The sequence below is a fragment of the Panthera tigris genome, chromosome A1 (assembly GCF_018350195.1).
Source record: "Panthera tigris isolate Pti1 chromosome A1, P.tigris_Pti1_mat1.1, whole genome shotgun sequence".
Lineage (NCBI taxonomy): Eukaryota > Metazoa > Chordata > Mammalia > Carnivora > Felidae > Panthera > Panthera tigris.
This window is the reverse complement of record NC_056660.1, coordinates 100685761-100699097: the sequence shown is the minus strand read 5'-3', so window position 1 is coordinate 100699097 and position 13337 is coordinate 100685761. Positions and strand designations below refer to the sequence as shown.

Here is a 13337-nt window from a genome sequence, read left to right as displayed (position 1 = left end):
CACGGTCTCACGGTTTGGGAGTTCAAGCCCCGCATTGTGCTCTGTGCTGACAGCTCAGAGCCTGGAGACTGTTTGGGATTCTGTGTCTCCCTTTCTCTCTGCCACTCTTGTGCTCAGGCTCTGTCTGTCTCTCAAAAATAAACATTAAAAAATTAAAAAAATATATATCATTTTAGAATCTGAGGTTGTCAGGGATATGAGACTAATACCAAGTATGTGTGCCAAAATCTGTTCCGCACCCTGGCAAATATCATTAACTGGTTGTTACATCCTTACTCAAAAATCCTTTAAAAACAACTTAAAAATTTTTTCGGTAAAATAGGCATAACACTTACCATTTTAACCATTTTTAAGTGTACAGTTCAGTGGTATTAAACACATTCACACTGTTGTGCAGCTCTCACCACCACCCATCTCCAGAACTTTCTCCTCTTCCCCAACTGAAATCCAGTGAACGTTAATGCCCCATTTCTCCCTCCCCCCAGCCACTGACAACCACCATTCCACCTTCTGTTTCCATGAGCTGGACTATTCTAGGTACCTCACATAAGGAGAACCACACAGTGGTCATCCCTGGTGACCGATTTCACTTAGCATATCTCAAGGTTCATCCGTGTTGTAGCACATGTCAGAATTTCCTTCCTTTTTCAAGACTGAATAATATTCCGTTGCACGTATCTACCACATTTTGTTTCTCCACTCATCCATTCATGGACGCTTGGGTTGCTTCCGCCTCTTGGCAAGAACTGGGTGTTTAAACAATCTGCTCAAGTCCCTGCTTTCGCTTCTTTCTGGTCTATACCCAGAAGTGGAATGGTTAGCTCACATGGTCACTTTGTATACTTCTCTGAAAAAATGCCATGCCATTCTCCACTGAGGCTGTGCCTTTTTACATTCTTGCCAGCCACGTACAAGAGTTTCAAGGTCTCCGCATCCTTGCCAAGTTGTTATTTGCTTTTTTTTTATAGTAGTCACTCTGAAGGGTGTGCCAGAATCCTTATTAAGTAGCCCTTATCATTTGATCACAGGTGACAGATGATATAAGAGCCATGTGTTATTTCTAAACTGTGATCATGAGATTTTGACACTTCTTTAAAATCAAAAAATATTTTTATTGGGGAGGCTAGAATTTTAGAGTAAAAAATCTGTTTCAAATGGTTGGCAATTCACATATGTTGTTTTCTACTGACGTTTTTATTTTTTGTAAACCGAGTGGATTACATTTCTACACTTTACAAAGCGAACTGAGGATTTACCAGGTAGGGACGGTTGGTGTATTCAGGGTTGCAGAGATAGACAGCTGTTTGAAAAAGTGGGGTGGGTCAAAGAAGACAGAAGGGGTGCTGGCTGGGAAATGGCCAGATGATGGAGGTGAGGCCCGAGAAGCTGCACAGGAAGCACCGGGAGACCGTCTGAGACCCAGCCCAGACAGACCACCAGATTCATGAACTAGGAGCACAGCAGATGACAGCTGTCCCGGGCTCCTGCTTTAAGGGACAGTGTGGTTACCCTTCCTTTTATTTTTTCTTCCCTTTACTCTTTTACTGCTCTATTGTCTATGAATCCGTGTCTTGGAAAATCCTTGTTTTGTAAAAAAGGGAGAAATGGAATATGTATACTAAACATGATTTTGCATGTATGTGGCTGAAATCTCTGCAGGTACACATATAAACTAAGCACAGTGGTTGTTTGGGGGGCGGGGACGGGATGTAGGAGATGGGGTGGGAGATTTTTCTTTTTTTATATATCCTTTTTTAGGTTGTTATTAAATTTTCAACCATGGAAATATATTCCAGCCTCTTTCCAATGTCCATTCCTGCAGTGCAGGGACCAGGCAGTTCCACGCCCTCCCAGACTCCCTTGAGGCTGGGGATTGATCATAAGGTTCTGCCAATTGGATATGCTTTCATGAGATGGAAAATGGAGGTGGGTGAACACCATCTTCCGGCTGTAGCTGTGGGCAAGCAAAGTCAAGGGTGTTGAGAGGGGATGTTAGTGCAGCTGGTAAAGGTGGACACTCTGTTCCAGGGCCCAGTCCCCAGATTCCTGCTATGAGGCAGTTATAGTGGGAACAATTACCTCCTGATCTTGCTTGCTGATACCTGGATCACAGCTACAGTGGAGTTTTTTTGTTTTGTTTTGACCTCAATAGCTCCAGGAGCAGCCTCCTGACTCCCTGAATTCCTGCTTAAGGCAGAGGTTGTAGCTCCCCTGGCAGGTGGGTATTAGATGTTGCTGGAGGATTCTGGAAGTCATTCCTGGATTATCCGCTGAAGTTCACTCTCCTCATCCTTCCAAAAGATTCTACGAGCATCCAATTTCTCACTATTCCATCCTGCTTAAAATACCTACCGTGGTTTCTATTTCCTATAACAGAATTGAAATGAAACACAAAATTACACATTAAAAATTAAATAAAAAATAAAAGTCATCACTAAATAAAAATCCTCAAAAAACATTTCCTGAGGTGTGTGCCACCAACAGGGCTTGGTTTACATATTAAAAAAAATTCTTACTATCTTGGTAAATCATCAACTATTTAATGGGTACCTACTGGCTTAACAGATGTGGTAATTTAACACTTCAATTAGAGATAAATGTGAGTATGTATGTGAGAAGTTGTGTGTGTGTGTGTGTGTGTGTGTGTGTGTGTGTGTGTGTATAAAGAGATAAGACACAACTGGTGTTTCCAATAAAATCCTAGGAGGAGACAAATTGAAATATTTCTTCATCTCTGTTTTTATTTAACTCAAAATAGCTAACAATGAAACATTTAAAAAATATCTCCCAACACTTGAGCATTCAGTTATTTTCGGTTCATGACATTTGATTATTTAGTCCTTGCGTGTTTCCAGCATGAAGTCACATAGCTATCATAAATGTATCTCTAAAAGTCTGCAGCAGGCTTGAAACATATATATATATGTGTGTGTGTGTGTGTGTGTATATATATGTTATATATATAACATATATATATGTATATATGTATATATGTGTGTATACACACACACACACACACACACACACACACACACACACACACACACATATATATATCCTAACCAAAAACCATGATTCATTTATTGGTCTTGAATCCAAATATTTTTCTCCCACAAAGCAGCTTAGTAAAATTAATAACCATAAATAGGCTAGCTAGGAGTTTTCCATGAAATGCCTGAATAGAGCACATACGTTGTTTGCATATATGTTTTTATCCTCGTACTCCTCAAAATACGAACTTGTGTGAGATGTAGAGTGGCGTTAGATGATACACACATTTAACTTACATAAATTCCATAGAGGAGGTAACAAGGAAACGATAAGGAAAATAACAATCCGGTGGCAATTCTACTTATGTAATGAATGAGTAAACCTCGATGAGTGCTGAAGAACCGTGAGGAAATCAAAATGAGGCTTGTCACTCTGGTGTCTCCTCAGGCAAGTCAGTTCACATCTGTCTCTCGGAAAGCAAGCATCTTGCAGGGCTAAGTACGATTCTAGTGTGGAAAGGTATGTGGTTTTATACAACAGTGTCTTAAACAAACACCAACTCCCATTGGTCTTCAACAGAAGAAACGGTCATTTTTTCCAACATTGGCAGAAAACCTGGATGTGTTGGATGTACAGGGTTCATTGATGGTGCCTTTCTGAAGGGCAGTCGAGGATGATCTCGATGTTCCATTTTATTTTAGGTACTGACCCCAGAAGCGAATTCCTAGGTAAGATGCAACCCTACTGCAATGTAAATAGAAATGACATGGTTTTTTAAAAATGCCCTAACATTGACAGCGAAATATAATTTCCAGTTTAGTTCCATTCTCACATTTAGCACAGCATGTTTCTGTGATACTCTCCCGGTGCGGGCACTTCAGAATACACGTATCGCTGACGGAGAAAATCTCATGATGAAAAGATTAGTGTGTCACGAAATCTGAACAACAACGACAAAAAGTTACCGAAGTACATGAGTCTCTGTATGTTTCAGGATAAGATGTTCAATTAGCAAGTGGTGCAACGAAAGCAGAGAGTACCTTCGTTTTGTTATGCTCGGTGCTCACAGGGACATTCTACAACCTTCTCACCAGGTTCGAAATTGGCAGCTACCTTCTCCTTCTCAAATGCTTGGCCCTAACCTCAGCACCGCCCGGGGTTCAGTTTCTATTTTTAAAAGCACCATTCTAATGGAAATGTCCCTGCCCTGAATTAAGCTGGGACTGTGAATTTTACCACTAGCTAGAGCTGTTATGTCATAGAGTTTAGGTTAATTTGGTAGGTATCGATTTCCGTGAGACCTGCTTCAGCTCCTTCCAGCCATGTAGGATTTCTACCTGGGCTGCAGATGAGGGTAAAATATCCCGTGGAGAACTCCTTCAATAACCACATTTGGAAAATCTGAAAAACAAAAGGAACACAGCTTTTCTTAAGCACGTCAGTGAAATACGAAATACAGTTGCGTTTGGTAGAATTTAAAGAGGTGAGGCCCACGGTAACTTAGGGATCCGCATCACCTTGTTTAGGATGCGTTATCTGTCACGGTGCCTTGGCCTAAAGCCACTTTAGTGCAGGGCCAGGCGCTGCAGGAATGCACGGCCAGATTTGTAGCTTATTGATTTAAGGGATGTTCTAATGGTTAATGCTGCTAGGCCCCAGCTCTTTATCTGAATGTTTTCTCACAAGGAAGATGGATTACACTGGCAATTCAATTTCTAACAAAATCTCAATATACTTGAAGGAATTCCAAGATTTCTACAGGGAATACTCGGCTGCAGTTTTTCCATTGTGGTTTACAGGAGCGTTTAGTCCAAGTTGTCTCGAGGATGATCGTGCTGTTACGTGAGCTTCCAAGGAGCAGTTAACATTGGGGGGCCGTCTTCGTAGCTTAAAAGGGCACATTTCCGACAAAAACCATCTTGTCAAACTTGAAAAACCAGCCACGTTTTTAGAGGAGATACAAAGGAAACCCAGAGGTGTATGGATGTGGAGCCACGAGCCAGTGATTGGAGCAGGGAGAATACGAATGGTAAGCTGCACAGGGGGACCTATCCATCACACGGCTCAGAGGTTCAATTTCTAAACTTCAAGCTGCACGATTATACCCAGGATCTATGCTAAGCCACCCACTTTAAATAATACAATTATTATGTGAGGAAATTAGCTGGTCCAATACTTTAAGGCAAAAACTTTACGACAAGCACTGTTCACGTAGTAATCCAACCTCTAGAGAGTTCCTACCCTGTAAAAGCACTCGCAAGGCAGGGCAGAAATGTTCTTGGAGGAGTGGACTAGGCAGAGGAGCTAGCCATGTGGCACGTCTGGGGCAGGAGGGACCCTGGAAGGATCAAAGACTGAAATGGGGGCCAGGGTGGAAAAGGGAATGAGGGATGCCTGGGTGGCTCAGTCGGTTAAGCAGGTTAAGCGTCTGACTCCTGATTTCCACTCAGGTCATGATCTCATGGTCTGTGGGTTCGAGCCTCACATTGTGCTGCTCACTGCTGTCAACACAGAGCCTGCTTCGGATCCTCTGTCCCCCTCCCTCCCTCACGCCGTCTCTCTCTTTCCCTCTCTCTCTCAAAAATAAATAATCCTTAAAAAAGAAACAAAAAAGAAGAAAAGGGAATGAGGGAGAGGCCTGGGGGCAGGAAGGCCAACTCAAGCACAGGAACTGTGGCTTCATCTGAAAAGCAATGGGAAGCTCCTGAAGGAATTTAAGCAGAGGGAGAAGGAAATGAATTGTGTTTTGCAGAGATGACCCTGGCTGCCATTCAGAGTAGACAGGAACACGGTCAAAGAGGTGACGAGTTCCACATGACGAGCGAGGGACTTCATAATAGTACCTACCTGATAGGCTGTTGTAGAAACTGGTGGGAGAAACAAAGCACTTGAACCCGACCTGGGCACACGGTGAAGTACCAGCTACCATCAGTACCAAGCGCTGTCTAATTACCGGGGATCTAAGTAAATAGCAGTCCCTGCCCATGCCACAGAACTTCTACGCTAGTCAGGGAGGCAAGCAAATGAATACGCAGACAAAACAGGTTTTAAGAATATCTCCAAGGGGTGCCTGGGTGGCTCAGTCGGTTAAGCATTCGGCTCTTGATCTTGGCTCAGGTCATGATCTCATGGTTTGTGAGATCTAGCCCTGCGTCTGGCTCTGTGCTGACAGAGTACAGCCTGCTTGGGATTCTCGCTCTCTCTTTCTGTTCCTCCCCTGCTTGTGCTCTCTTTCTCTCAAAATAAATAAACTAACTTAAAAAAAATGTCTCCAGTACATGAGCATTCATTCAATCACCTTTAGGCGATGACACTTGATGTCTTATTGTTTGCTCTTATCCAACATGAAGTTAACATAATTTTCCATAAAACATATCTTTCGTAATCTGCAACACAACTTAAGCCTATATATGTTGATCTCAATCAGAAACCATGATTTTGCTAAGTGCATTTTAGTTCTAAAAGTTTTTCTCCCTCACAGAGGTATACTGAAACCAAGAGCCATAAATGGAAATATTGATCAATTTTCTTAAAAATTTTTTTTAAAATTCTTTATTTTTGAGAGAGACAGAGAAACAGAATACAAGTGGGGAAGAAACAGAGAGAGGAAGACCCAGAATCTGAAGCAGGCTCCAGGTTCTGAGCTGTCAGCACAGAGCCTGATGCAGGGCTCGAACTCATGGACTGTGAGATCATGACCTGAGCCAAAGTAAGATGCTTAACAGACTGAGCCACGTAGGCGCCCCATAATGATCAATTTTTAATTAGATGCCCAAACAGCATATATGAACATGCATTGTTAGCATATAGGTATTTATCCTTTACCACCCAAAATATAAAAGTCTATTTGAAGGTTAGTGATTTACATCATCAGCATATTTAGTATGGATTTAATAAGCTCGGCAAAAAGGACAATACCATGAATTACTCAGAGAAATTCTGCACCACCTGGACAGGTCCAGCAGTGGCTTAAAGGCAAAGGGGGGAAAATGAAACAGGGCACGGGGCTTGAGGGCAACAGGATGGGAAGGTGAGGAAAGACCTCTGTGAGCAGGTGCCGTGTGAACGAGGGTGCAGGAGCCAGCTGTCCTCACAGGTGCCAGGGTGCACACCTTGTCTGGGTGAAGGGCATTCCCAGCAGAGGGAACAGCACAGGTCAAGGTGCTGTATTTACTGTCCAGCGAGTGCTGAGCATTTGCTAGATGCTGGAGATTAGCAAGTAAACATGACAGAGAAAAAGAAGGGAACAAAGTATGCGATCACTACTATAAAGGAAGCAAACGGTCAGGACACTAATCAAAGCGAATGGAATACTGGGGGTTTTTTTATTCAAAAAATTTTAGTATTTATTTTTGAGAGAGAGAGAGAGCATGAGCATGAGCAGGGGAAGGGCAGAGAGAGAGGGAGACACAGATCTGAAGCAGGCTCCAGGCTCCGAGCTGTCAGCACAGAGCCCGATGCAAGGCTCGAACTCACAAACCGTGAGATCATGAGTTGAGCCAAAGTCGGACGCTTAACTGACTGAGTCACCCAGGGGCCCCTAATGTGTATTTTTTAAACACAGAAGCAAATGCTAGAGAAAGGTGATTAAGTATTCCTCACTGAAAAGGATTTTATAGGAAAAATACTATGAGACTATACTCTTATATAGCAAAGGAAGCTCCCTCTGATCAGGGTGTTAAGAATGGACCCTCGCCAGAGCCGGGCTGTGTCCTGCCAGCCTTCTTTGAACTGACAGCTAAGTCAGGGATCTCAGTGCATGGACTGCGGCTACACAACGGTCCTTTCTCTCTTGCTGGTGGTAAGGTTTTATTGTCAGAATGTAGGAATGGTTTCAACAGATAATTTATCTACTGCTGTTTAGCTGCCATGCTATTTAGTTACTCTCAGAAACAAAGGCTGAAAATTCACTCTGTGCACAGAGCACACAAGAAGAAATCAGGCACCAGGGGTCTGCCCATCAACTATGGAGACTGGGCAAGTCAGGGACCTCCTTGAGCCCCGATTCTCTCATTAACCAGTGATGATACCTGCCCTGCCTAGTTCATAAGGCTGTTAAAAAAATGCAATGAGATGATGTCTGAGAATGTACTCACAAAGAGCTGGACAAGGGAACATTTTGAGAGGGACTCTGAATAATTTAAATTTCTTGGCACAAAGAAAGGACCCAACTAAAATATTGATTATATTTATGCTTAAATTAATTCATTATATTTAAGTATATATCTTCTAAAAATATACATTCCATCACCTAAGATGCCATAAATGAAATGGAAGTAGAGATACACATGTGATATACGCAGACAGCTTTTGGGAAAAAGCATTTAAATAAAAAAGAACCAGAGCCTTGGAATCAAACCTCAGCATCTGGATAAAAACATGCAGAGACCCAAATAACATCATCAAAAAAAAAAAAAAAAAAATGAAAAGACGGTAAATACCTTTCCTCCTTATTACTCTAATTCAAAATCGCCTGGTAAAGTAGAAAGAAAAATTACATTTCTTGCCGAAAGCCCTGCCCCAATTAAAATTCTGAATGTCTCTTACACCAAGAGCACTGTTTTATTGGCAGATTATTAAGCCCCGGACCAATGTCACTCTGTTAGACCTGTATTAAAAACGTGGTTTATGTGGTGCAGGGTCAGATCAGTAAAGAGCTGTTAGCAGATGACAGGTTTGATTACCGCTGGCTGCAGGCAAGACGTATGGATCCCTGAGGAACAGTAGCACCGGCTGGTGGGACAGTTTGCTGGAAAGGTCAAGAACAGGCATGTCAGCATCAGGGGACGACGGTAAACAGAAAACACTACAAACTAGCTTTGAGGGGATCAAACTGCTGTGTGGGGACATCTCAAGGTTTATGTATCTAACCGTGTGGGTGAAGGATAGCAAGCCGAGTTACAGGGAATAAACAAGCCGGGCGCTCACCTTCTAAACATTTCTTTGTGGAATCTGAAGCAGATCTACAATCTATACGATAAATCACTGCTGAAAAGCGTCGCTGTCGTCTTTTTTAATCTCATAGCACAATTATTGATAAAAGAGTATTCTTATTACTTGCACAAAACAATGCAGGGCTCCTATGGCTTCTCTCCTGGATATAACTGTTTACTTCTCTAACTTTCTATCAAATATTTATAATCTGAAAATCAATTTGCTAACAAACGTTTTCAAGAAGATCATGACTTGATACCCTTACACCATGGTTAACTAAACATTTCACAAAACCACAGTCCTATTCCTGGTTTTATGTAAGTCTTGACTGGCCAGTATTAGTTCTTACCTTGATTCTTCAGATTCTGTCTCATCAAACGATCTAAAAAATTTTTTAAAAGAGGAGAAAAAAGACCATATAAATTGGGTGACTGTTTACACCAACCAAGGAAAAAAAAACCAGCCAGCAATCCTAGAGCTCTGAAATGGGAAACATTTTGAAAAGAAAGGGGTTTTCCCAGAGTCACAGCATGACTGACGCCTCCTTCTAAGGAATCTTATGAGCTAAGGAATCTTATGAGCACGATATTCTCGAATGTCAATTTTCCCGACGATCACTTAAAAACCTGATGGTTTTACTTTCAGACTTGTATAAGGGAGAAACGATTTCACTCTGTCATTTCCCACATTTCTTCTTAAAAACATCCCTCTATAAACCCCCACCTCATAGCAAGTACACGCAAGTCAGAACAGGGCACACTGACAACGCCTGCTATTTGGTGAGCAGTGTGTGTGTAATTCTCGCTCTGGGATGAGTGGAAGGTGGCCCTGAGCAAACACTGCCAGTGAGGGGTCTAGTGTCTGCAGCGTGTCGCCCCGCGGACGGCTGGGGTTTAACACGACTTTGGGTGTGGTCAGCTGGAATCTTGTAGTTCGAATGAATACAACCCTTTCCTCCGCTTGGGCTCCCAGAGACTTTGTGATGATGTGTTTCTCCGTAATGGATTTAATTGGTCAGGGGTGTTGCTAACTGCTTTCGGCAACAAGCTTCACGCATGTCAGGGGCCCGGAGCTGGGTGAGGAGCTTGTCTCAGAGTTAATTCTGCAGAAGAACACCTTCCCAAGTGCTGAGGGTATCCAATGTTTGGTTCCTTGGAAGACAAAGACGGGGGTCTGCAGCCCCTCAGGAAAAGGTTCTGCGAGAGAGGCAGCAGGGCAGCAGAGAGAGTTCACACAGGAAGGCCTGGGCTCTACCAACTACAAGGTGAGAGATTGTGGGAAAGATGCTTAATTCTGTGCCTTGGTTTACTCCACTCTACAATAAGGCAGTTGGGTAAAATCATCTTAAGGTCCTTCTCAGCTTTATGATTATGTGACTGTATGGGGATATAGACCTAGCTGAAGTATCCACAAATAAATATATGAGTCTCTCAACAGGCTATCTAGATTCATAACTCCTGTCTTGTAACATCACTCCATGAAGCAGCAGAACTTAAAAAGTCAATTCCTTAAGTCTAAAGCTGAGTTACTAAGCCTTGGTCATTTGGCCACAATATAGTGATGAGGGCTGATGAGGAATTCCTTTGACTACAGGCAGGGGGCGTGTGAGTGCTGTCCCGGCAGAGAGAAGGGGTGTGGCCAGGCTGGCCCTTTCCAGTACCAGTGGGGTTATTGGTTAGGCCAACAAGTGACTGCAGAGTAGTTTCAAATACATGTCCAATGGGTGAACAACAATCCTTACCCACAACTCTCTGCCTTTGGTAGAGAGGGCAAGTGTCGCACATTTAGGAAATCAAGGAACAGCTTGGGGAGCTCTTCATTTTCTAAAATGACAGCCTGCAAAAGTAGAAAACAGAACGGAGAAAGTAAAATTTGCTAGGCGATCTATCCAACGAACTACTTCCAAACATCATGAGCACCCATCTAAGTTCCTAGCAGTATCATTCTTCACACTCTGTATGGGGAGTGGTCCCCATCTTACCCACTAAAAATTCAGGAGCCATGCATGCTCTTCAGTGCCAGCAAATAGTCCATTTCATCTATTCTCTCACCCAGTGGCATTTACGGAACATCTACTGCATGTCAGGTGCTGACAAGGGCGCAAGACAGTGGGCGACCAGGCAGATATAGTTCTTGCCTTCATGGAGGTTCCAATCAGAGTATTTTAAAAACCTGGGTACGTCAATAATATTGCTAAGATATGTACATCAAATTTTCCTTATTGAGTGATAAGGTGGTCTGGGCTGTGTGTGTGTCTACAAGAGACTGCTATTGTTTAGGAAATATTACACATGGCTTTGCTAACTGGAAGATTGAGACAAGATCCCTCAGCTCTCACCTCTTTGGGCATTAGGATTAAGTGACATTAATTGCTCTGTGGACAGCTCCACTTAAAGGGTAACAACTTTACCACTAAGTGTAAATCAGCATATATACTAAAAAAAAAAAAAAATCTATACCGTTCTTCCATTTAGGGAACGCTGCTAAAGACGTGGCGTAATGGCAGAACCATGTCAGTTCTCGGCTATCCGAATTATGCAAGTGCAAGGAGAAATCTAATGGAGAACTAGAGAGTGCATTTTCATGGGTACCTATTTTTTACAAAGAGAACCATGGTGTGTGAACCGATCGCACATCTGCCCCTCCCTCCCGCACCTTTGTTTTTGTTTTTGTTTTCAAAGACCATGGAGAAAGCATCAAAGACTGTACAATAATCTCTGAAAGTAACAGAACTCTCTTCAAGGGTTCATATTTTATCACGGTTCTCCTCCCCACACCCCAATAAGCATGTGTGGTTTACAGGACAGTGAGAAGTGATGGTCAAGTATCACTCACACGGCTGATCAGGTACAGCTGTGCAGAGTGATGCATAAGGCTCCAATGACAAAAAGGGCAAATGATGTATATTTAAAATACCTAGCTCAACATAATCTGTTGCTTTTAGTCATACTTTACGCACTGAGTGGTTGTATTTCTAGCACAGTTTGCAGATAGTTGCCCAGTTCAGGACATAGAAATGGAATGAACAATATAGGCTGACCCCTGCACTATGCTAGTGGCTCAACCTTCCTGCTGTTCAGTTGCTGGAGAAGACTCATCTGGAAAGCCAGCTCTGTTTTGGTCTCTTCCTATTCCTTACATAGCCGGCTATACCCACTGAGGCTTAAGGACAGTAAGCAAAGAAGCAGGAAAACAAAGCAATACACAAAATAGAAAAAAAAAATCCCTTTTCCAGGGGCATGCTTTCATTACTATTTCCACTGACCTTCACCTAAATTTTTATCTACTCGAGGAAATTTTGGGAGTGCCTCTAAGGTCATTATTTCAGTGCCTGGAACTCGAAGGCTGTAAAAATCATCATATATATGAAGCTCCCAGGAATGTTTGCCGTCAAGTTGCAGTGATTATTTCCTCGTTTCTAGATATCTGTTTAACAGGATGATACAATACCTATCTGAATAATAAAGCTTAATGTTGTAACAAATACAGAGCTGGTAACCCAGGCAATAGTTTTAATTATGTGTACAAGTGGTAGCTTTCAGATTAAAAAAAAATGGGGGGGGGGGGTAACACTCTTATCTCCACCCCCACCTTTTAAAATAAATTAAATCAATAACAAGTGTGGGACACTTTTAATGACCTGAACTACTTAATTTCCAGGATCTTTAGACATGCCATCCATCACTGCAGTATGGAGGAAGACATCTCTTGAGTGTTCAGGGGGTTAGTTTGGTTTTATTAATGCAAGATTTAGGGAATTTTAACAAGGTGAATTGTTTATTTGCCTTGACAGATTGGCTTACAATGCACTGGCTACATCTACAGCATGATCATTAATGACAAAAGACAGGCAAAAAGCTGTTTACACTGCAACACCAGGACAGGAATTAATCCTGCTCAGCCTCCCCAAACAGAGTAACTACAAAGAGATGATCACATTTTTTTTTAGGTAAGCTATATTTGCAAAAAAAGGAACATCGAAAACTCCAGAAATTTGTGAGCATTTTTGTTAACTGTTCACTGAAAATTCTCAAATAATATTTTTCATAAAAGTCACCAATATGGATTTCAGGGTTTACAGTTGTAAAGAAAGTAGCATTGGGGGAAGAGGGTGGGTCAGTTAAGCATTCAGTTACATGGTGGCAATACCTCCTAAACTCTGCTAAGGCTTGTAAGAAAATGATTAATACTTAAATCCAAACAGAGGTAGAGTGTAAAATGGTAGAGTTTACCTAATGTAATATAATAAGTACAAGTGAAATGACTGTCATTAATTAGCGCGAAGATGCACAAGAGACATTACATGAGTTTCAACTAGATTGTTCAGTTCATAAACACACGATCTCACTCTCTGAGAACCCCAGCAGTGATGTGGGGCCTCATGACTGTTCATTTACAACTTTTTCTATGAG

At 42.2% G+C, this 13337-nt stretch overlaps 1 protein-coding gene across 2 annotated transcripts in view; it reads right to left on the bottom strand.

The window, feature by feature from the left end:
- Nucleotides 1-3010: 3010 nt before the first annotated feature.
- Nucleotides 3011-13337, bottom strand: part of SNX24 (sorting nexin 24) — a 156802-nt gene continuing 146475 nt past the window's right edge. The window contains exons 4-8 of one of the 2 annotated variants that reach the window (XR_006216439.1): nt 10667-10761; nt 9275-9307; nt 8676-8740; nt 3824-4392; nt 3011-3735 (exon numbers count right to left, since the gene is read on the bottom strand). Coding sequence is in view for 1 of the 2 variants with exons in the window: in XM_042982760.1 (XP_042838694.1) it covers nt 4325-4392; nt 8676-8740; nt 9275-9307; nt 10667-10761 (261 nt within the window). In the remaining variant the exon portion in view is untranslated. Of the gene's footprint in view, nt 4393-8675; nt 8741-9274; nt 9308-10666; nt 10762-13337 lie in introns of both variants that reach the window. The other variant, XM_042982760.1, reaches the window with a different exon arrangement.